This window comes from Aquarana catesbeiana, unplaced genomic scaffold (genome assembly GCF_042186555.1).
Source record: "Aquarana catesbeiana isolate 2022-GZ unplaced genomic scaffold, ASM4218655v1 unanchor229, whole genome shotgun sequence".
NCBI classification, from domain to species: Eukaryota; Metazoa; Chordata; class Amphibia; order Anura; family Ranidae; genus Aquarana; species Aquarana catesbeiana.
Window position 1 is genome coordinate 308,321 of NW_027362656.1, and position 25,333 is coordinate 333,653.

Sequence of the window (25,333 nt, forward strand, 5' to 3'; positions counted from 1 at the left end):
TTATGGGCACTTATTAGGTGGCAGTCATGAGGAGGCACTAATATGCCACGCTGATGAGCACTAAAAGGTGGCACTGATGGGCAGCACTGGTGGGCACTGATAGGCGGCACTGATGGGCAGCAGTGATGAGCATGCACTGATGGACACTGAAAGGTATACCAGTGACTGGCATCACTAATGGGCACTAATTGGTGTCATTGATGGGCACTGATTGGTGGCACTGGTGGTCACTGACTGGTGGCACTGATTGGCTTTACTGTAATCAGGGCACTGATGATCAGTGCCCTGATTACATGCCCGGGTGTCCCCTGTCATGAGAGCCGATCACCAGCACTTCCATGTTTACATGTGATTGGACACAGCAGATCACATGGTTAAAGAGTCGCGTGATCAGCCCTTAGCAGAGATCGGAGTCGTGCCATGTCTTAACAACACAGGGGTGTGCAGTTTTAAATCTGGACATGCTTGGTGTCTATTTACTCTATGCAGAATCATATTTTATATCTTTTATATTGCTCATTGGTCAAGGAACTCCTAGAAACCTTTGGAGGAACCCTGGCTAAGAAAGGCTGGACTAGGCAGTAATATATTTCTATCCCTCTTGGTGGGAGTGGAGATGACCCCATCTATAAGGATATACAGTACATACACACACAGCACAAAGCCGTGTTCACACTACCGGGCTGCAGTTCCTCTGAACTCCACAAGGTGGTGATCTCACTTCTACCCAGACAGGAAGTCTCTATGGAAGACAGACAGGAAGTGATGTCAGGTATAAATAGGAAGGTCCCTGTCAGAGGTGAGTTTGGAGGAAATAAGAGAGGAGACATTGCTGGAAGTGGCAGCAGAGGAGGTAATAAGATCTTATTTTCTATTTACACCCAGTAACCCCCCGTCATGTCCGTCCTCTTCCTCCATAGTCACTGTGATGTCTTTTATCTCCAGCAGATGATGATACACACATATATAGAGTGGAAACCTAGATTAACCCCTTCAGGGTCAGAACATTTCCCCACTTATGGGGCCGGAACATTCTCTTCATTTTGGAGATAAATTCTAGTAATATGTTCCTCTAAACAAACAGCACTGACAATAAATAGACAAGACAATGACCATCCTGACCATACATGGCCTACAAAGGACAATTATTACACTACACAGGCAGACAATGGGCAATCATTACAATATGCAGCCAACACAATGATGGAGTGCAGGGGTCAGGAGTATGGAGCATAGAGACCCTTACATTGCTGGTCAGGAGGAAGAAAACATTCCCCAGCCTGCCATGAAGAATATGTTCCATCATTGGTGTCAGAGGGAGGAAAATACTGAAGGTTCTGAGGGAAGTAGAGGAGCTGAGGGGTCTCTGAGAAGGTACTGAGGCTGAAGGACTTGTGGCACCTGAGGGGGTAGTGGGGTTGAAGGATTGTGAGGGGGTTGTGTAGCTGAAGGATTTTGGGCCCTTGATGAGGATGGAGAGCAGAGGGTCTCTGAGGGAAGAGAAGGCTGTAGGGCTCAGGAGGAGTCTAAGGTATGGAGGGGGGACTCTTGGCTATGGTGGTCCCCCCACCTGCATTTACTTTTCAGACCTCCTTACAGAACCCCTGCCAGCAAAGGAAGGCGACCATCACCTTCTTACCACCTCACTGGTCAAATAAAATTTCCCAAGATACCAAGTGGAATGAAGAAGCACAATCCTTCACCCCTTGGTGGGCACTCGTTCTTAGAGGAGGTTTGTTTGCACAGCATTGCCTAGCGGGTGCCCAGGGGTCAGTGCTGTGCATCTGGGGAGGCAGTCCAATACCTTCCCATGACACAGGCTCTGGCAGTGCCCGGTGTTGGAATTCAGAGGTCCAGGAGCCCACTGTCACTCTCTACAATTTCCTGGATACTACAATATACTTGGCAACCAAGAGAACAACTCCCCCCCCCTGCTGTGCTCCTCCTACCCACACTAGGCTACTATTAGAGGGAAGAGAACACACTCCTCCCCCACAGCATTCTACTCCACCAGCACCATCCTCCTGCTATCCAATCTCTTACTGCAAAGAGTGACAATGACATTAGCAATATTTTTATTATTATTATTCAGGATTTATATAGCCCCAACAGTTTGCACAACGCTTTACAACATGAGGGCAGACAGTACAGTCACATTACAATTCAATACAGGAGGAATCAGAGGGCTCTGCTCATTAGAGCTTATAATCTAAAAGGGAGGATCAAGTGAAGCCAAAGGTAATAACTGAGGGGGATGACATCACTCCTATCAGTCTGCAGGCTGCCAAAGATTTGATCCCTACAGCTTCTGGTAATTATCCTGATTAGCCGGCAATACCGGACAAAATTCATCAAGTTCCCCTTCCTGGACATCATGATGACCCGACATTGTCCTCACAGCACTGCCTCAGAGTGACAGGAAGGATCACAGAGGAAAAGGAATTTCTGATCCGGCAGCCCAAGAGGGTTCTGGGTTCATGAAAATGTAACGAACACTAAACAGTCCAAATGAAATGTGTTCCCATGGGGGGCAGTAGTCCTTAATGGATAAGTTCTTCTTTCTACAAAAATAATAAATGCACATCTTTTTGCAGGTAAAAAAAAAATGTATGTATAATTTTTGTAGTAGGAGCCTGTAAAGCAGATCTCTGATGCCATGCAGGTCTCCTGCACACTGTCAGTGTATCAGCTTAGCCGTTTATCCCATAAATCCCGTATATCCCTACATCCCGTATGGGTAAGCCGATACTCACTGACAGGAAGACTCAATGAACTACCACAGCACTCCACAGCACCGTGGTAGTTTATTGAGAAGTACAAGCTGACAGCCGAATGTCGGGGCTTGTAGTTCATTTGGACACACAGAGCTGTGTATATAAATGACACGGCCATATGAGCAGAGACCCACACAGCCACGCTGTTTTCAAACATTATCAGCTAGTACGGGGGGGTGGGCAGGGACAGCAGCACTGGGAACATGTTCCACCCTAAATTTGGTGGAGCATGTAATATGTTCCCAAAGATTAACCTGTCGTTTTAAATGTACAGCAACCCTCCTTTTACCCCCCTCACATCCACATCCTATTATTGTATGACCAATACCATCCAAATAATTCTTAATTTAATTTATCAAATTTATCCGTCTACAAGGAGACCTGTATAGATCAAATGATGGCACCCATGAGGATGGAGGAGGACCGGAGTCACATGACTGAGAAGATACTAGACTTCACCCTGGAGATCATCTACCTGCTGACCGGAGAGGTGAGGAGGATTCTGGGAGGTCACATGACCACACTCTTATCTCTATTAATAAAACACAGACCTGACTGGAGAGGTGAGGAGGATTCTGGGAGGTTATATAGTTACATAGTTAGGTTGAAAAAAGACACAAGTCCATCCAGTTCAACCATAAAATAAATAAATAAATAAAATAAAAAATATCGTACAATCCAATATACCCAATTCTATACCCACAGTTGATCCAGAGGAAGGCAAAAACCCCAGCAGAGCATGCTCCAATTTGCTACAGCAGGGGAAAAAATTCCTTCCTGATCCCACCCAGAGGCAATCAGATTTTCCCTGGATCGACTTTACGTATAAATGTCAGTACCCAGTTATATTATGTACATTTAGGAAAGAATCCAGGACTTTTTTAAAGCAATCTACTGAGCTGGCCAGAACCACCTCTGGAGGGAGTCTATTCCACATTTTCACAGCTCTTACTGTGAAGAAACCTTTCTGTATTTGGAGATGAAATCTCTTTTCCTCTAGATGTAAAGAGTGCTCCCTTGTTCTCTGTGATGACCGTAAAGTGAATAACTCAACACCAAGTTCACTATATGGATACCTTATATATTTGAACATGTTGATCATATCCCCTTTATTCTCCTCTTCTCAAGAGTGAATAAATCCAGTTCCTCTAATCTTTCCTCATAGCTGAGCTCCTCCATGCCTCTTATCAGTTTGGTTGCCCTTCTCTGCACTTTCTCCAGTTCCCCGATATCCTTTTTGAGAACTGGTGCCCAAAACTGAACTGCATATTCCAGATGAGGTTTTACTAATGATTTGAACAGATGATATCTCCCTCTCTGGAGTCCATACCTCTTTGAGTACAAGAAAGGACTTTGCTCGCTTTGGAAACCGCAGCTTGGCATTGCATGCTATTATTGAGCTTATGATCTACAAAAAACCACCAGATCCTTCTCCCCCATTAATCCCCCAGTTGTACTTCCCCTAGTATGTATGATGCATATTCTTAGCCCCCAAGTGCATAACTTTACATTTCTCAACATTAAACCTCATCTGCCACATAGACGCCCAATTAGACAGTGCATTGAGGTCGGCTTGTAAATTGGAGACATCCTGTAAGGACGTTATTCCACTGCATAGCTTGGTGTCAAAAGACAGAAATGTTACTTTTGATCCCAGACCCAATATCATTTATAAAGATATTAAAAAGTAAGGGTCCCAGCACTGAACCTTGGGGTACACCACTGATAACCTTAGACCATTCAGAGTAAGAATCATTAACCACTGCTCTCTGAATTCTGTCTTTTAGCCAGTTTTCTATCCATTTACAAACTGATATTTCCAAGCCTGTAGACTTTACCTTACACATGAGCCGTGTGTGGGGAACTGTATCGAACGCTTTTGCAAAATCCAAGTATACCATGTCCACATAAAACCAAGTGTAGCGCTAATAAGTGATGCAAAATTATAAAAAATAAATATGCAATAACACATGTAGTAAAGAAAAATTAGTGTTGCATGTTAGTGAATGTTCATACATAAAAAGTCCATTGTAGCATGAACCCTTAGGATCACCATATATATCGGCAAATAAAGACAAGACTGTCCAGAAATGAATATAGCGTGCGATAAACACAATTGTTGCTATAATGGTGAACTCCAAAACATATGATCGTGGAAACCTTCGAATACAATCCAATATGTGCTGATATATACTTTGTGCCAAACCACCACCCGAATGACTGGAGGCTTACCGGAAAGTTGGGACCGACAGAGCGTATGCTGTATGAGTCAAACAGGCTTAAGTTGCTCACTGGCAATGGAGGTAGGACACCAAGGGCAGATGGAAGGTAGAATCCCGGCGGTTCTTTCCCAGGGGAATCTTCTCCATATGGAGGCTTAGGCGTCCTCAGACATAACCCACATGGGACGAAGGAGGGGCCAATAGTGTAATTCCATAAGACATGAGAAGTTTTTATTAAAGAGAAACACTTACATCTCATAAGTAAAAAAGCGCTTGTATGTATAAAATGGCAGCAGTGGAGTCCTCCCGACGCGTTTTGTCACACAGGACTTCGTCTGGGGTACTTACCCACTGCAGCCAGACTCCTTTATATAGGGACAAGGACCCCTGTAATGAGAATCCAGCTCCCTGGCTTGTTGCAAATTAGCACTTCTGGGGCCATCCAAGATGGCGGACCCGAGTGCGTTCCAAGCCTCTCTTTCACATGATCCAATCCCCATAGGCCTAATGGTGTAGTGTCAATGTGTAGGGAAGAAGCTATGACCCTACGTAACAGCATCAGGAACATCCCACCCAATGCAGATCGCGGTGCGGTCTGCAATCGCGCATGCACGGCGCGGCTACGTCACCGCGTAGTGGCGCATGCGCACAACACCTCACATCTCCCTTCTAAGTCACAGGCAGTTCGGAAGAGCGCCACGTTCGTCCGGATATAACCTAGGGAGAAAGTGAAGGAGGAGGAGGTATACACAGGAAATAATGATACATCGACCAGGGATACAACACAAGTGTACGCAGTGGATGTATATTAGTTGTTTTAAAAAAACAAACTGAAGCTTCATTCATTGATGGAAATCAAATCCATTATTGATCCAAAAAGAGTGAAAAATAAAAGAAGGGATAAACGTACAGACTTAAATAAAGGGAGATGGATTCTCCACAAGAGAAAGGAGATGGATGGTTAGTTAACCCATCACATAACCCCCTCCTCGTCTCTATATAGCATTTACCCTATTATATTTCATAAAGTAATGAAACAACAGTACCCTGATGATGGATGCACAAATGAAAAAGGGACATAAATAAAAGGTTTTAAAAAAAGGACACATATAAAAGGGGACATATATACATATAAAATTATGAATAGGTATCAGCCAGTATATATTATGAATAATTAAGGGATATATACTGGCTGATACCTATTCATAATTTTATATGTATATATGTCCCCTTTTATATGTGTCCTTTTTTTAAAACCTTTTATTTATGTCTCTTTTTCATTTGTGCATCCATCATCAGGGTACTGTTGTTTCATTACTTTATGAAATATAATAGGGTAAATGCTATATAGAGACGAGGAGGGGGTTATGTGATGGGTTAACTAACCATCCATCTCCTTTCTCTTGTGGAGAATCCATCTTCCTTTATTTAAGTCTGTACGTTTATCCCTTTTATCCCGTTTAAAACAACTAATATACATCCACTGCGTACACTTGTGTTGTATCTCCGGTCGATGTATCATTATTTCCTGTGTATATCTCCTCCCCCTTCACTTTCTCCCTAGGTTATATCCGGACGAACGTGGCGCTCTTCCGAACTGCCTGTGACTTAGAAGGGAGATGCATTGGGTGGGATGTTCCTGATGCTGTTACGTAGGGTCATAGCTTCTTCCCTACACATTGACACTACACCATTAGGCCTATGGGGATTGGATCACGTGAAAGAGAGGCTTGGAACGCACTCGGGTCCGCCATCTTCGATGGCCCCGGAAGTGCTAATTTGCAACAAGCCAGGGAGCTGGATTCTCATTACAGGGGTCCTTGTCCCTATATAAAGGAGTCTGGCTGCAGTGGGTAAGTACCCCAGAGGAAGTCCTTTGTGACGAAGCGCGTCGGGAGGACTCCACTGCCGCCATTTTATACATACAAGCGCTTTTTTACTTATGAGATGTAAGTGTTTCTCTTTAATAAAAACTTCTCATGTTTTACGGAATTACTGTCTGTGTAGAAGAGTGGCAAAGTTTGCTTGGTAAAGGTGGGCGGGGTCCGCGGTGATGGCCACTCCTAGGTACGGAATGGTATCGGTTGCCCAGTGGAACTTGTAGTTCAGGCGCAATTGTCGGATATTTTGTGAGCTCAGTGTGATATTAAGCATGGAGGATTTAGACATGTTTATTTTAAATAGGGACAGAGCTCCGTACTCCCTCAGGGAATGAAGCAAGGCGGGGAGTGAGGCAATGGGGTCAGCCAAGAAGAAGATAAGGTCATCCGCGAAAGCGGCGACCTTGTGGGCTCCAGATGTTTTACGAAAGCCCTCTATTTGGGGGTTGGCCCGTATCTTACAGAGCAGAGGTTCCAAAGAAAGAATAAAGATTAGAGGAGACAGGGGACAACCCTGTCTGGTACCATTTCGAATGTTAAAATAACCCGACCTGGTTTCGTTGACCCTAACCGCCGCTGTGGGGCTGGAGTAGAGAGATAAGATCCAGCTGAGCATCGACGTCCGGAGGCCAATGTGTTCGAGAGTAGCTCTAACAAATGTCCAGTCTACACGGTCGAAAGCCTTCTCCGCGTCAGTTGACAGCAGGAGAAGGGGTCGTCGCGTGGTCCTGGCGGCATGTATGAGGTTCAGCACCCTAATGGTGTTGTCGCGTGGTTCCCGTTGGGGGACAAAGCCCGCTTGGTCTTTGTGAATTAGGTTTGGTATGTGTGGGAGCAATCTGTTCGCCAGGATCTTGGCAAACAGTTTCAAGTCGGTGTTTAGCAAAGCTATCGGTCGGTAGTTTCCACACCGGAGTAGGTCCTTTCCCTCTTTAGGGATGAGAGAAATGTAGGCCCTAAGGGAATCTATGGGGAAGGAGTTACCTTGCGTGATTGAGTTAAGTGCATCCACTAGCGGTTTAGAGAGCGTCTCAAAAAAGGTTTTGAAATAAATTGGAGTAAGGCCATCAGGGCCTGGGGCTTTCTTGGGCTTGGAACTCGCCAGTGCTACCCCCAGCTCCTCCACCGTAATGGGGTCTTCCAGTTCTTCCGCGATGTCGGCCGATAGAGATGGCATGCCAGAGGAGGCTAGATATTCGTGTGGGGTGGGTCCCCCAGAGGGGCCAGGGGCATCAGGAGAGGGTCTATCTAGATTATAGAGGCCGCTGTAGAATGAGCGGAATTCTTCCGCCATTTCTGTTGAGGTAGAGACCCTCCGACCCGAAGGGGTCAGAATGTGGGGGATGAAAGTTTTGGTGCGGGGTCCGCGTAGAGCTCTGGCTAGGAGGGAGCCAGGTTTGTTAGAGAATTCGTACATTGTGCGGCGTGACCATGCTAACCTCTCTTTAGTTTTATGTAACAGAAGCGAGCGAAGCTCCTCACGTGCTTTAAGTAACTCCTGGTATACGGAGCGAGCTAGGCTGGCCTTATGTGTACATTCAAGGGTCTTGATCTGAAGAAGAAGTTCTTCAGTTCTACGGGTTCTTTCCCTCTTGAGACGTGCCCCAATGCCTATTAGAATGCCCCTGATAACTGGCTTGTGAGCCTCCCACATCACCAAGGGGTTGGGGACCGAGGCTTCATTGAGTGCAAAGTATTCCTGTAGTTTGGCTTGAATCTCAGCGCGGGTCTCCGCAGATTGAAGCAGAGACTCGTTCAGTCTCCATGAGGGTGGGGATTTAGACATTGGTCCCATTTGGAGCGTCAAGTGTATTGGGGCATGGTCAGAAAAGGAGATGACATCTATGGATGAGTCCACTACCCTCGGCAGGTCCTTATGGGAAAGGAGCAGGTAATCTAGTCTTGAGTACGAATGATGTACTTGTGAGAAGTACGAATAATCCCTGTCCCTGGGGTGTGAAAGGCGCCAGGGGTCTATCAGACGCAGTGAGTGAAGATCAGATTTGATTCGTTTAAGGCGGGCGTATGAGAGATGGGAAGCACCCCGCGAGGTATCCAACAGGGGATCCATCGCAAAGTTCATATCACCCCCAAAAATGAGCATCCCCTCCGTAAACTCAAGCAATTTGGGTATCAGCCCACGCAGGAACTGTGCATGGTCGGCGTTGGGGAAATAGATATTGGCAAGAGTGACCTGAACGTCAAATACCTTTCCCTTAATCAGGAGAAAGCGGCCCTGGGGGTCCGTCTGCTGCGCCCCAAACTCCCAAGGTACAGATTTTGCCACTAGAATGCTAACCCCCTTAGATTTGGAGATAGGTGAGATACTGTGGTATGCCGTCTGGAACAGATTGTTAGTCAGTTTGGGAATATGCTCACCATGAAAGTGGGTTTCCTGTAGAAAGGCAATCTGGGTTTTAGTTCTGCGAAGGTCAGCCAGGAGCTGGGAACGCCTCTCCGGGATATTGAGACCCCGTACATTAAGGGAGGTCACCTTTAGGAGAGCCATTGTGGCAGCCGGGGCACTGATGATCGTTGATAGGATGAGGAGGACGATCGCTCTTAGTTCAAGTTCACGTCCCCACCCAGCTAGAGAGTAACAGCACCGGGGAAGAGAGGGGGACAAAGGAGGAGATGACAGTATCAGAGAGAGAGAGGGGGAGGGTAGATGAAGGGGAGAGGGGGGGAAGGAGGGTGGGAGTAATCTAAGTTAGTCAAGTAGCTACTCTATGAGCTCCCGGCCGAGACACAGAGGAGATTGTGCGGCAGCCGGGAGGTCGCCCTAAAGGGGGGTGGCCAATGCGGCGAGGCGCGTAATCAAATAGTTATTGCTATCGCCTATGTAAGCAAAAAAACTATATAATAAGGTACTTTTGGGGGTGGTAGGGAGATGCACTGAGTGGGGGGCCTAAGGAATCAGAAACATTGAGAAAAACAATACATTAACCATCGTAAATAAAGTGTGATTTACCACATATCTGGGCATAACATCCATGAACTCAACTGTGTTTCAGGCTAGTAAGTACAACTAAGTAGACCTCTAACATCCATAACCTACTGGCGTTGACGCATCGCAGTGGCGGCCGAGGACTGAGGGCCCAATGGCCCATTCGCCCTTCCCCTGGATAGGACCAGGAAAGAGCCCCCACCGTCTAACTGTCAGTGCGCCAAGGCAGCACGGCCGGATGTGAATCATGGAAAACATGCATGCACCTCCTTTTCAGTGTCAACGTTCACATCAGACAAACTCGGATGTAGTGCATGGAGTCTAGCCTGCCACAAAGATACAGAATTTATAACAGTCATAACAATTATAACAATGTGTCCCCCCTCCCCCCGCCCCTGTCTGGAATTTAAAAATTAGCCCACAAAAGAAAAAGAAAGAGGCATCTTCAGGAGGACAAAAATAAAAAGGGGGAGGATCGTCCTAGGGGGGGGAAGGAGCGGGGCACCAACCCATATGAGGTACTGGAAGTCTCACCAACAGCCAAAAGGTGGCGTGCGTTTAGTCCTCAGATGATGTAGGATGGGCTCTTCGGACTTCTCGGTTTGGCGGGCGGGATCTTGGGCGTCGAAACCTTTGCTGTCTGGGTGGCGCTGAACCTTGTGGATCCTGGGAGAGCAGATATTCAAACCAGTTGGGCACCTCAATCGCTGGCCTGGAGATGAACTGAAAAAGGGCAGGTAGTTGGTCTGGCGTGCGGAGGTAGAATTCCGCCCCCCGCCTCCTGACAATAAGATGGAAGGGGTGACCCCATCGGTAGGTGGCATCAGCCTCACGGATAACTTCCAGTAGGGGTCGCATGAGCCCACGCATGGTGCGTGTTTGTCTGGAAATGTCAGGGAAAATCCTGATGGGAGCCCCGTCGAAGTCTATTGGGCCCTTTTCCCAGGCAAGGCGAAGAATGTCCTCCTTAATTGTGAAGAAATGCACCCTACATAATACATCACGGGGAAAGTCCAGTTCGGGTGATGATCTCTGTGCAGAGGGCGGGGGTCTGGGGCCTGGGATACGATGCACCCTGTCCAGTTCCAGGTCAGCTGTCGGTGGTTTGCCCAGGACCTGGTTTAGGATGGCAGTCACTGTGGATCGGAGGTCTGGGCCCATGGTGGCTTCTGGGATCCCCCTTAGGCGCAAATTGTTTCGCCTGCTCCTATTCTCGCCGTCGTCCAGGCGCAGCTGGACATCGACAAGATGGCGGCGGAATGCCCCGTACTCCGACTCCAGTGTAGTGAGGCGCGTTTCTGTATTGGTTTGGGAGGCTTCGATCGTAGTGACTCTCTCTTCGACCACATCCACTTGCTGCTTTAGGTCGTGCAGTTCTCTGGTTAGTGCGTTTACAATAGAGGTGGCCATGGCATTTAAGTCTTGCTTGGTGGGGAGGCCTGACACTATGTCTCTCAGGGAGCCTTCAACTAGGCCGCTTAGGTCACCAGCGTGGTCTGGAGGCAAAGGGGTGTCAGCAGTTATGGAAGCCGGGGACACTATAGGAGAGGGTGCTCTGTGCGGTAAGGGGGGAAAGTCCTCCTCCGCTGCGGAGGTAGTTGCAGGAGCGCCCTTCTTACTTGAGGATGCAGCGCCCGCTGAGCTGACTCGAGGCGGCGCCATCTTGCTCCTTCCCGCCGGTGAGGAAGCCTGCTGTTGCCGCAGAAAGTAGTGTGAAATTTCAGGTCCCTTCCTTGCCTCAGTGACCGGTGGGTGGCTACGGCCTCCTGGCATGAATGGATGGTTTAGTTGATCAGTGCTGCGGGTGATTCATGGCCCGTTTCAGTGCAGAGCTCTCAATGACGCGTCTTTACGTTTCCATAGCAGGGTCACGTCTCCCCCCTTTAATATATTTGGCGCTGAAGTTCCTGCGTCTCATTCAGGTGTTGGGGGGCCTAGGCCAGGCAGTAGTAGGTAAGCGAGTGACGGAGCCTGTCTGCAGAGTCTGGGGTAGTCAGGCAGTAGGTAAGGAGCAGTGTGTGACCCTTTAACAGTCTTTCCTCTCACCTGCAGTTATAGGATGTAGATGCTGTCCACTTCAGGGCTCCACAGGCTTGTCAGAGTATGCAGCCCAGCCAGCTTCTTCCACTATCAGGAGGGCCAGGGGTGGAGGTGCTCCAGAGATGGTTCCTCTGCCCAGGTAGATGTCCCCCACCGTCTCAGGGCCTCTTCCTACAGGCCAGCAGAGTCCAGATCTAATGGGGAGGCTGCGGTTGCGGCCTAGTCATACGTGGGGGGGGGGGGGGGTAGAGACCAGGCCCAGAGCACGGCCTATTTTCAGTCCAGGGTCAATCTACTCACCCCCCTCAGCAGTCCACAGCAGCCGGCTTGCGTTGAGACAGGGGCGACCGCGCCAGGGGACTCCCGGCCCGCCGCGCGGCCCGCCAGGAAAGACCGCGGCTCCGGCCTAGTGGAGCGGGAGTATGCAGCGGCGCCTATTTGCAGCCCAGGGTCAATCCACTCACCCCCCTCAGCAGTCCACAGCAGCCGGCTTGTGTAGAGACAGGGGCGACCGCGCCAGGGGACTCCCGGCCCGCCGCGCGGCCCGCCAGGAAAGACCGCGGCTTCGGCCTAGTGGAGCGGGAGTGTGCAGCGGCGCCGACCGCGGACCGGGAGCAGAAATCCTCCTCGCTCCTCACCTGGCAGGGGGTGCCTGGGTCTCCCCCGATCAGCTGGGGTGAAATTTGTGGATGAAAGAGGGCGCTGGAGCTGGATTTTATGTTTGGATGAGCGGAGCTCTCAGAGAAAGCCGCCGCTCACAGCGCCATCTTGGCCACGCCCCCGTTTATAGCTTTTTTAACTTTGACCATGAGCAACATAGGTTTTGTTTTTAGCCTTTTAAACTTATTGCCCATGGGAATATACTTTGCAGTGAGGTCCCAAACAGTCTTTTTGAATAATTCCCATTTCTGTTCTGTGTTTATCGATGCCAATATTCCCTCCCAGTCTAAATACTGGAGAGCAGCCCTCATCCTTGGAAAATTTGCTCTCTTGAAGTTAAGTGTTTTTATCTTTCCCGTATGTATTTCTTGTTTACAGCTAACATCAAATGAAATCATGTTATGATCACTGCTACCCAGGTGTTCCTCTATCTGAACATTAGTAATAAGCTCTGCATGGTTTGAGATTACCAGGTCCAACAGAGCTTCATTCCTAGTTGGGATCTCAATAAACTGGACCATAAAATTGTCCTGTACTAGGTTTATAAATTTTTGCCCTTTAACTGTCCCAGCAATGCCATTACTCCGGTCAATTTCTGGGTAGTTAAAATCCCTCATTATTATCACCGTCCCAGCCCTTGCAGCCCTTTCCATCTGTGCAAGGAGCCGAGTCTCCACCTCCTCGTTAACATTGGGTGGTCTGTAACAAACTCCAATGATTAACTTTGAACTACGCACATCTATATGCTGTTCCACCCATAATGTTTCAGACTCTTCACACTCTCCATCAACCAGGTCCTCTTTCATACTTGCTTTGAGATCACTTCTCACACAGAGACAGACCCTGCCACCTTTCCTTTTTACCTTGTCTCTCCGAAGGAGTGCATAGTCAGGAATATTAATAGCCCAGTCATGTGAGGATTGAAGACAAGTTTCAGCAATACCGATTATATCATAGCTCTCCTCATGCACCAGAACGTCCAACTCACCTACTTTGTGTGGCAGACTTATGGCATTGGTGAACAAACACTTTAATGCATTATTATATTTTGCTCTGGTGTTTTTCATATCATTCTATATGATATATATATCTATATCATATCGCTCCTTTTTCTAATAATAAAACACAGACCTGATCGGAGAAGTGAGGATGATTCTAACATGATATCCTATTGGTTTCTCAATACAGGGATTTCCTCCTTTGAAGTCAGGTGATCATATGACCATCACAGTGCCTCCATGTGACTCCATAAAACCTGAGAGACACAACATGGAGAAGATTCTAGAAGTCATCAAGAAAATGATGGAGCTGCTGACAGGAGAGGTGAGCGGTGCTGGGAATTCTGGGACATTATCCAGTAACAGACAAGGGATGTGTCTGGATGGTGACTGTATCATTGTGTGTGTCAGGTTCCTATAAGGTGTCAGGATGTCACTGTCTATTTCTCCATGGAGGAGTGGGAGTATTTAGAAGGACACAAGGATCTCTACAAGGACGTCATGATGGACAATCAGCCGCCCCTCACATCACCGGGTAAGAGGAGACTTTATTGTAAAGGAGAGAGCAGTACGGAGGGTTCACCTAGATCCCCCATCATCTGATAAACACATAGAAACAATGTATTCAGTCAGTGTGTGTGTTTCCTTAAGATGAATCCAGTAATGAGAACCCACCAGAGAGATGTCCCCGTCCTCTGTATTCCCGGTATTTATGGAGATTCTGGGGTTCAACTGGCAGCAAAATGTTTATTTTCACCATAGACATTGCTCAATCTAGGCATCTGATACATGTGCTTTGAATCTTCTACCTCATGCCTGGGTCTAGCAAGACCTCTAACAGAACAATTCTCCCAGGGTTACTTACTCTGTTGTTTGCTGGCTGTGCCGGGTGGAGGGATATGTCTGTATACTTGTTGATAATATGTTGATACATTTGGAATCTTTAACAGAAAGTGATAATGAGGTATAAGTAAAAAGGTCAATGATGGCGATCTTTAGGATCAGTCCAGTCTTCATCTTGATTACTCCCCCTACATTCTCACACTCTGACCTCTGGTGGGGCTTAGCCCTGTGATTATTGATGATTGATAGAAGGGGTGGGGACACTCATCCTATAATAATTGGGACTAACTGACTAAGGTCCATGAATAAAGAAATGAACTGGTAGGAGATCAGAGGACCCATTTACTAGTTACCTTGAGGGGGGAATTGTAAGATCCTCAGAGACAAAGCTGCCTGATGTGGGCGGAGTCCTGGTTTAGGGGAACCAATCTGCTCATGTCTAGTAATAATCTTTTTATTTCTATTTTAGTAGATGGACGGGAGATGAGGAAAACCTCAGAGGATTGTCTCACTTTGTCTCCAGACTGTAAAGTAGAAGATGAGGACATCACACAGTATAGTCCAGGAGAAAACCCGGCTACCTCAAATGTCCATCCGGCACCACACAGTGTAGATGGACCATCGTATTCCTCTTATCCTGAGGAACCTCAGACTGTGAGGGACGGTGCCGTCCTTCCAACAGAGAAGAGCTTTTCCTGTACTGAGTGCGGGAAGTGTTTCCGTTCTAAATCCAAATTTAACAAGCATAAAAAATCTCATACAGGTGGGAAGCCACTTTCTTGTTCTGAGTGCGGGAAATGTTTTTCATTGAAGTCCAGTCTTAACAGACATCAGAAATTGCATACAGGTGAGAAGCCGTATTCATGTCCTGAGTGCGGGAAATGTTTTTCATTGAAGTCCAGCCTTCACAGACATCAGGATTTGCACACAGGGGAAAAACCATATTCCTGTCCTGAGTGCGGGAAATGTTTTTCACAGAAGTCAAATCTTTACACGCATCAGAGATCTCACACGGGGGAAAAGCCACTTCCCTGTTCTGAGTGTGGGAAATGTTTTGCACAAAAATCAGATCTTGTTAAACATCAGAGATGTCACACGGGGGAAAAGCTGTATTTCTGTCCTGAGTGCGGGAAATGTTTTTCACAGAAGTCCAATCTTCACAGACATGAGAGATTGCACACAGATGATAAGCAACATTTCTGTCCTGAGTGTGGGAAAAGTTTTATACGAAAATCAGTACTTGTTGATCATCAGAGGTCTCACACGGGGGAGAAGCCGTATTCCTGTCCTGAGTGCGGGAAATGTTTTTCACAGAATTCCAATCTTTACAGACATCAGAAATCTCACACGGGGGAGAAGCCAATTTCCTGTCCTGAGTGTGGGAAATGTTTTTCACAGAAGTCCAGTCTTTCCAGACATCAGAGATCTCACACGGGGGAGAAGCCACTTTCCTGTCCTTAGTGAGGGAATTGTTCCTCACTGTACATCAGGGATCCCACACAACCCTTGAGGTGTATTAGTGCCTTGAGTGCGGGAAATGTCTTCTATATGAATGTTGCTGGACATCACAGCTCTCATGTGGGGAAGAAGCACACCCTGATATACACCTCAGATATACTCCATGGCTGATCTTCATCATGTAAGAAACAGTTCATAAGGAGATCAGAGATTACCAAAGACCTGGATGGAAAGTTGTAATAAAGTGATATTGTAAACTCGTGCTTGTCTTAATATAAATATGTTCCCTTTATACTGTGTGAAAATATAATAAATAAAGAAATAAAAGATTGAGAATACAAAGAAGAAGCTCCAGAAGAGGAGAGGATGTAGGGCCGGAACAAAGCAAAAGAAAAAGAGAATAATTGGAGAAGGTATATTCAATCTCATAGATGCACAATTGACTAAGGAGGAAATTAAAGTATTGGGTTTGAAGGGTTTGAAATTTACACCAAAAAGAAACATGGATACATTTTCCCACATACACTTTATTGTGAAAAGTATTGGGACACCTGCCTTTACATGCACATGAACTTTAATGGCATCCCAGTCTTAGTCCGTACGCTTCAATATTGAGTTGGCCCACCCTTTGCAGCTATAACAGCTTCAACTCTTCTGGGAAGGCTGTCCACAAGATTTAGGAGTGTGTCTATGGGAATGTTTGACCATTCTTCCAGAAGAGCATTTGTGAGGTCAGGCACTGATGTTGGATGAAAAGACATGGCTGAGTGAGTTTGGGGTGGAGGAACTTGACCGGCCTGCACAGAGTCCTGACCTCAACCCGATAGAACACCTTTGGGATCAATTAGAGTGGAGATTAAGAGCCAGACCTTCCCGTCCAACATCAGTGCCTGACCTCACAAATGCGCTTCTGGAAGAATGGTCAAACATTCCCATAGACACACTCCTAAACCTTGTGGACAGCCTTCCCAGAAGAGTTGAAGCTGTTAAAGCTGCAAAGGGTTTTTCCCAAATCGCCTTTCAAGACAACCTTAGAGAGAGCGTAGCTACGCCTTCTTCACAGGAAACACATGCAGCCTTTAAATCCCTCATCTTCCACCATGGCCTCAGTTATTGTGTTTCCTCCGCCATGGTGGAAGCATATGCCTGGAACCAGGGAGCTGCACCTTCTCCAAGGTTAAGGAGTGTCAGGCTTACCTTTTGCTTTGTTTTATAGACCATCCAGCAACCCCCCTCTGGGGGCGGGAGGTGTCCCCGGTCTCTCCATCTCAGGGGAGTTAGGGCCCTCAGGAGGTGCGGCGTCTCTGTGCCCGGATTCCGCTGTGTTTGTTAGCCCTGGAGATGGCTCTGGTGGTCAGGCGGGGGCCGCTGTCGGTCAGCGGCGTGTCCTGCATCTTGGTTCCGGGTCCCGGCCGGCGAGAGCGTCATTTCTGGTGATGTGGCTTCCTGAGGGGGGCGTGGCGCTGCTAGTTCCAAGTGCCTGGAACGCAGAGTCCAGGGGGCAGGTCAGAAGCCCGGCACTTCCGTTTCCAGCCCTCGCTGATGACGCAGGGGCCGGGAAAATTTGAAAAACCTGTGGGTTTTCTTCCTGGCTGCTGTTTCCCTCTACAAGATGGACGAGAGCAAAACAGCCATGGCGGATGCAGGTGACCCTAGCACCGGTCAAACCCAGGTAAGTGAGGTACAGTGGTGCCTGTTTCTGATCCCTATGGGCTTTGTTTGATTTGTTTGTTTCCTCCCTGAGGGGAGCCTGTAGCTGCAGGGTCAGAGGTTACTTCACTCGGACCCTGCAGCGTGGACTGGGTGCCTCACTTTCAATTCTGCTTGGGTTTTTTCTGTTTCTGGCCTGGTGGTGGGTCTGTTAGACACTAGTGTTTGGTATTTTTAGGGACACTAGATTTAGTTAGAATTGTTTATCGTTGCAGGAAAAAGCATTGGAAAAAACTAAGTATGTAAATCCACCAAGCCAGAGGAAATGTCCTTCTTGCAAGAACCCTCTTAGAGATTCATGGCAGAAGGCAATGTGCAGATCCTGTATTAAAGACCTGGTGGAGGAAGAAACGTTCCAGCAACACAAGGACTTATTCTCCTCTGTAAGGGAATTTACAAACTCGTTGAGTTCCGTCAGGTCCATTTTGGTACAGAACCCAGCAGCTCAGGTCGAGCCCCAGAATCCACCACCTAGTCCAAAAGCATCCTCATCCAGACTAGTGGAAATGGAGGACTCAGGTGATGAAGGAGGAAGTACTCTTCTCTCACTCAGGAACTCAAATGAGGAGGAAGAGGAAGACGATAGCAGAACCTCTCGGTACAAGCTATTCCTAGAGGAAGTGGATGACCTCTTAAGAGCAATCTACACTACTCTTGAAATTCAGGAAGAAAAGGTACAATTGTCAGTACACGACAAAATGTACCAGGGTCTCGCTGAATCTAAACACAGAGTGTTTCCAGTTCATAGGGTCCTATCAGAGTCAGTCAAGAAAGAATGGAAGGACCCTGAGAGGGCCCCTTTGGAGAAGGTTTCCATTCGAAGGTAAAGACTCTGAAGTTTGGAACAAGAAACCATGGGTAGATGCAGCCTTCTCGCAGGTTTCTAGATGCACAGACCTTGCATTTGAGGACATGGGGGTACTGAAGGACCCGGTGGATAAGGAGGCAGACTCCCTTCTTAAAAAAGCTTGGGATGCTACATCAGTCCGTTTCAAACCTGCTATGGCTTCCACGGTTGTGGCAGGGAACCTGGAATGCTGGGTGGCAAAGCTGAGAAGCCATGTTGAAGCAGGCACACCACGTAAAGATTTGTTAGAGTCTTTTCCCTTGATACTAAAAGCTGTTAAGTATATGGCTGATGCATCAGCTGAGTCAGTTAAGTTGGCGGCAAGGTCATCAGCACTGGTGAGCTCAGCCAGACGTGCGGTCTGGCTAAAGACCTGGTCTGGTGATACAGCTTCCAAGGTTAAGCTGTGCAATTTGCCTTTTTCAGGTGATTTCCTTTTTGGCTCAGACTTTGAAACAGTCTTAGATAGGACAGCCGACAAGAAAAAAGCTTTTCCTGCCAAAAAGAAACAGCCGATTAAAAAGAATTTTCATGCTGTTCAACAGCCCCATAAGAGTAAGGAGCAGGACCGCAAGAGCCGTTGGGTCTCCCAAAGGGGTAAGGGAAGGGGAGGAGTTCTTTTCAGATTGTCAGCTTTTCACCTACAGTGGAACATGACATCTCCAAGTCTGTTTATGAAAAGAATTATAGCTCAGGGATACAGGCTGGAATTTTCAGAGCCACCCCCGAGCAGATTTTATCTTACAGCCCTACCAAAAGATCAGGAAAAAGCTTCTGCAATGATGAGCCTACTGCAGGATCTGATTCAGCAAGAAGTAATCATCCAGGTCCCAAAAATCAGGAGGGCAGGGGTTTCTACTCTCATATATTCCTGGTAAAGAAGCCTTCAGGGAAGTACCGCTTGATCCTGAACTTAGAAATCTTGAACAAATCAATACGGTACAAGCATTTCAGGATGGACCCAATCTTTTCAATTACGAAGTTGCTGACTCAAGGCTATTTCATGGCATCCCTGGATCTGAGAGATGCTTATCTTCATGTTCCGATAAATCAGACTTCTCAACAGTTTCTACAACTGGCAGTGGATCTGGGGAACTCGGTATGGCACCTCCAATTCAGAGCTCTAGCATTCGGACTTTCATCCTCCCCCAGGATCTTCACAAAAGTTATGGCGGAAGCTCTGGAACCTCTAAAGTTAAAAGGGATTTCAGTTGTCCCCTATCTGGACGACCTGTTGTTCTTCGCAGATTCCAAAGAACAAGTCTTATCAAATCTCCAGACGTCCCAGGATCACCTCAAGAGCTTAGGGTGGCTCCTAAATTTGGAAAAATCCAATCTGGAACCCTCACAGGAGACAAAGTTTTTGAGTTACACCATAAACTGGGTGCTTCAAAATGTCTTTTTACCACAGGAAAAAAGGGAAAAGATCCAATCAGCGGTGAAACAAGTTCAGAACAACCTGTCAGTGTCAGTCAGGTCAGCTATGGTGGTGTTGGGTCTTCTTACAGCATCGATTCCTGCCATTCAGTGGGCCAGATTGCATTCAAGGCCCCTACAGTTAAACATTCTGTGCAGTTGGTCATACCAGGAACCATTAGAAAATCAGGTAAACCTTTCCTTAAAGGTCAAGAGGGCTCTTCCCCTGGACAAGCGTCTAACGACGGATGTGAGTTCCTGAGGCTGAGGAGCCCACCTGGACGCTCAGACCTCTCAGGGGGTGTGGTCAAAGTCGGAAGCCCAAAACTCCTCAAACTGGCAGGAACTGAAGGCAATTTTTCTGGGTCTCCTAGCCTTTCAAGATGTAGTGAAGGGCCATCATGTTCAGGTACTGTCAGACAACACAACTGCAGTAGCCTACATAATGAAACAAGGGGGAACCAGGAGCAAAAGGCTCCTAGAGTTAGCCAGTCAATTACTGACCTGAGCGGAACAGAACATGGCCTCATTATCAGCATTCCACCTGAAAGGCTCTCAGAATCTGTTAGCAGATCTTCTAAGCAGACGGAAGTTGGTAGAAGCAAAATGGAGCTTAAATTAAGACGTCTTCCTGATGATCTCCAAAGCTTGGGGGCAACCCCAAATAGATCTGTTTGCCAACCAGGGATGAGCCGAACACCCGCCGGTTCGGTTCGCACCAGAACATGGGAACAGGCAAAAAATTTGTTCGAACACGCGAACACCGTTAAAGTCTATGGGACTCAAACAATATAATAAAAGCACCCTCCCAATGTTGAAGGCATGTGGCCTGGTACGGTTCAGGAGAGGGGGGCGCTCTCTCGTCCCCCCCTTTTCCTGCGGCCTGCCAGGTTGCGTGCTCAGATAAGGGTCTGGTATGGATTTTTGGGGGGACCCCAAGCCATTTTTTTTTTTACATTTTGGCGCAGGGTTCCCCTTAAAATCCATACCAGACCTGAAGGGTCTGGTATGGATTTTGAGGGGGACCCCACACCTTTTTTTTTTGTGGCGTGGGGTTCCCCTTAATATCCATACCAGACCTGAAGGGTCTGGTATGGATATTAAGCGCCATTTTTTTTAAAAATTTTGGTTCGGGGTTCCCCTGTGGGGAAATCCCATGCCATTTTTATCAATGAACTTTTATGTGTATTGTCGGACAGACAATTCATATAGTTGCGAGTACTTTTAAATGACTTTTTTTCCTTTGAAATGTCATTTTGCTGTCAGACTGTTCTAAACACGGGAAACATGCACCCCTTTACAGGCATACTATAGACACCCCCCAGGTATGAAATTTAAGGGAATATTACACTTTTATTGTTTCAATTTAAGCATTATTAAAATCACTGCTCCCGAAAAAACGGCCGTTTTTAAAACTTTTTTTTGCATTGATCCATGTCCCCTGGGGCAGGACCCAGGTCCCCAAACACTTTAAAAATATATGCAAACAACTCCACAATAAAGAATGATTGTCAATAATGTAGATACGAGTAATATACAAATCATTTGTAAGAGATGCTTATTGTCAATTAGGTATGCTGACGTCCTCCCGGGACGAGCCTTGTGAGGCCGCCCTGTGGGAGCAATCTTGCAACGGCTGTGTCCACCAGACACAGCCGATGACTGATCGATGTATCGATACATGTATCTGCCGATACCATGTGATCGCTGTGACCAATCAATTTCCTTTCATGCCATCCATTGTGTACAATTTTGTTACTAGCTGTGATTGGTCACAGTAGACAGGGCCAATCACAGCCCATCTGTACCATGTGATTAGCTGCGGCCAATCACAGCTAATCACAACAAAACATGGATGAACCGCTTTCTCCGTCATCACCAGTTGCTCTGGGGATTTCTGGATTCTTTAGCAGACAGTATCACTCTTTTAAACTTCAATAATTTTAATACTTAGAGGTGTGTGTTCAAATTCCATATGAATTTTTCTATGAATTTTTTCCATAAATATTTTGTTCAATAAAATGAATTTTAATATATAATTTATATTTTTGTTGCCTATAAAATCCCACAATAGAGTTTTTTCTTACTTCATAAAATCACAACAAAACAAACAATAGATCGATTTCATTCAGTAAAATGCTTGCTTATAGCAATGCAATTCACTGCTGTAAGCAATCATAATGTGTATAAAATTAATCCTGATCACTTCCCCAAAGTAGTGCAATGTTACTATGACAAAATTATATGTAAAATCAGGTTTGCCGCATTGCCAAGCAATAGAAATATAATGTGACAATATATTAAAATATGAAACAGATCAAATGTGTCAAATGGTGAGTTCCATGTGATAAAACAGTCCATTATAGCACCTCATGAAAGTTCTAAATGTGAAGGTTCCAATGCCTTTATACACCCAACAAGTGCATCCAATATGGCTATAGATGACAAGCCAAAAAAGTGATTCACCCAAAGTTCGTCTCCACCATAGGGTAAAAAGTAGCTTTTTACCAGAAATGTTGGACTCTTAATCAAAAGAGTCAAAGGCGCTGTGTGAATAAATATCACTTAGGATAGAAACCCTTCACTCCCTTCCTCCTCTTTGGTTACAGCAATATCACAAGTAATGGTGGGAAAAGATCTGATGGTGAGACTGTCCATGGTGACAATGGGTTCATGCAGTCTGCTATGGCTAAAAAAAGGCAAAATTCTGTGTTGGGGGTGAAAGTACACCGCTCAAAAAAATTCAAGGAACCCTTTTTAATCATAGGATATCATTAATCCAATGAAACTCCTGGGATCTTGATCTGGTCAGGTAAGTACCAGAGGGCCACTTTGTTGCTCTTAGTAACTACATGCTCTCCTCTCCACCCAGTGTGTGTGTAACGGGTCCTGTTCTTTATGATACTCCATATACCACCATGCACTCCTTTGCAGTAACTTCAGCCCAGGCATGAAAGAGTTAATAACTTTACTGAACATTCTGAGCAGTACAGTCCCAACAGTGCAATGAAAGAAACGGCACAATCCTTCCCTAATTGACTAAACATAGGCTGGCCTATGCATACCCACCCAAATGTAAGAGTCCATAGTGTGGAAGAATCCTAGCTCTAGGGGATCTCACCAAAAGGTGCTCAGTAGAGTTGGGCGAACAGTTAGAGCCCAGCAAAAGTTTGACCCAAACTTTCAGGGCACTCGGCAGGATGTTCGCCCGCCGAGCGCCCCACAATTCACTGCACAGTACATTCTAATCCCTTATTGGGCAAAGCTGGTTGTTAAGGAGTGGGCCGGGAGGCTGTCCACTACGTCCTTAACAATGGATGAGTCATCAGCTGTCAACGGGCTTCCCCGCTGACAGCTGAATGAAAAAATAAATATTAACGGCAATAGAAAAAAGTGAAAAAAAGATGAGCGGGTTCCCCCCCTCCTGAACCACACCACGTCACATGCCCTCAACTTGCCCTCAACATGGAGGGGGTGCTTTGGGGCAGGGGGGATCTGCTGCACCACCGGACCCAAAAAGAGTCTAACTAAAATGACTAAAATGTAGTGCATAATCCATTTTGGAATATTGCTGGTGATGGTAAATAGAATAATGTGTTGCTAATCTATGATCAAGGGTAGCCAGGAAGGGGTTGCTAAACATAAGAGACATGTAGTGCTACCCCCTAGTGCAGGGGTGGGCAACCTTTGAGAGCTGGAGATCTACTTGAATATTAATGAAGTCAAAGATCACTGGGCACAGTGTCCTGTTGTTAGGGCTGTTTCGCAACAGAATGCGGTGCCAGAAAAGGCATGTTCCACGTGTGTAAGTTGCTTAGAAGTGCATTATGCAGAGAATGCAGGGTTCACCAGTGCATTACGCTCAGAATGCAGGGATCAGGAGTGCGTTGCACTCAGAATGCAGGGTTAAGGAGTATGTTATGCAGAGAATGCAGGGTTCACCAGTGCATTACACTCAGAATGCAGGGATCAGGAGTGCGTTGCACTCAGAATGCAGGGTTAAGGAGTATGTTATGCAGAGAATGCAGGGTTCATCAGTGCATTACACTCAGAATGCAGGGATCAGGAGTGCGTTGCACTCAGAATGCAGGGTTAAGGAGTATGATATGCAGAGAATGCAGGGTTCACCAGTGCATTACACTCAGAATGCATGGTTAAGAAGTGCCTGACTGCGGAAAATTTTGCAATTCGTTTGACAGAGAAAATTGAGCACTGTCCGTGATACTTTTTTTATTTGCACTAACATACAATTTTTCAGGACAAGCTTTCGGGGTATGTCCCCTTCTTCAAGGTCCAAGCAGTACTTCAGTACCTTGAAGAAGGGGACATACCCCAAAAGCTTGTCCTGAAAAATTGTATGTTAGTGCAAATAAAAAAAGTATCACGGACAGTACTCAATTTTCTCTGTCACAATTGCACTAATACGGCTACAATCAAATCAAGTGCAATTCATTTGTAACTCAAGGTCCCAGAGTCTGAAGGAAGAGAGGAGAGGCACATAATCCAAGTTGTATGCGGTCCAGTGTAATGTTTCCACAGTCAGTGATTATTTGGGGAGCATGTCATGTGTTGGTGTTGGTCCACTGTGTTTTATCAAGTCCAAAGTCAGCACAGCCTTCTACCAAGAAATTCTAGAGCACTTCAGGCTTCCCTCTGCTGACCAGCTTTATGGAGATGCTGATTTCATTTTCCAGCAGGACTTAGCACCTGCCCACACTGCCAAAAGTACCAATACCCGGTTTAACCACTTGACGACCGCCTCACGCTGATGTACGTCAGCAGAATGGCACGGGCAGGCAAAATCACGTACCTGGTACGTGATTGCCTTCCCGCGGGCGGGGGGTTCGATCGGACCCCCCCGGTGCCTGAGGCGGTCGCCGTTGGTCTGGCAGCGATCAGAGATGAGGGGAGGCCATCCGATTGTGGCCCCCCCCTCGCGATCGCTCCCAGCCAATGAGAATCCTCCCCAGAGAATGTGATGTCATCTCTCCTCGGCTCGGCAGTTTCTGTTCCGGCGCCGAGGAGAGAAGACTGTAATGTAAGTGCACAAACACAAACACACACAGTAGAACATGCCAGGCACACTTTACACCCCCGATCCCCCCCGATCACCCCTCCCCCCTCCCTGTCACACTGACACCAAGCAGTTTTTTTTTTTTCTGATTACTGCATGGTGTCAGTTTGTGACAGTTACTGTGTTAGGACAGTTACTGTTAGCCCCCTTTAGGTCTAGGGTACCCCCCTAACCCCCCCTAATAAAGTTTTAACCCCTTGATCACCCCCTGTCGCCAGTGTCGCTAAACGATCATTTTTCTGATTGCTGTATTAGTGTCGCTGGTGACGCTAGTTAGGGACGTAAATATTTAGGTTCGTCGTCAGCGTTTTATAGCGACAGGGACCCCCATATACTAAATAATAAATGTTTTAACCCCTTGATTGCCCCCTAGTTAACCCTTTCACCACTGATCACCGTATAACCGTTACAGGTGACGCTGGTTAGTTCGTTTATTTTTTATAGTGTCAGGGCACCCGCCGTTT

The 25,333-nt window shown here is 46.7% G+C and overlaps 1 protein-coding gene across 1 annotated transcript in view; it reads left to right on the forward strand.

Moving 5' to 3' along the window:
- Positions 1-25,333, forward strand: part of LOC141121770 (uncharacterized) — a 122,022-nt gene that overhangs the window by 83,325 nt on the left and 13,364 nt on the right. Inside the window, 9 exon segments of the mRNA XM_073611488.1 lie at positions 800-853; positions 3,151-3,264; positions 13,712-13,846; positions 13,933-14,056; positions 14,834-15,813; positions 17,435-17,494; positions 17,748-18,206; positions 18,292-19,194; positions 19,334-20,386. Coding sequence (XP_073467589.1) covers positions 800-853; positions 3,151-3,264; positions 13,712-13,846; positions 13,933-14,056; positions 14,834-15,813; positions 17,435-17,494; positions 17,748-18,206; positions 18,292-19,194; positions 19,334-20,386 — 3,882 coding nt within the window.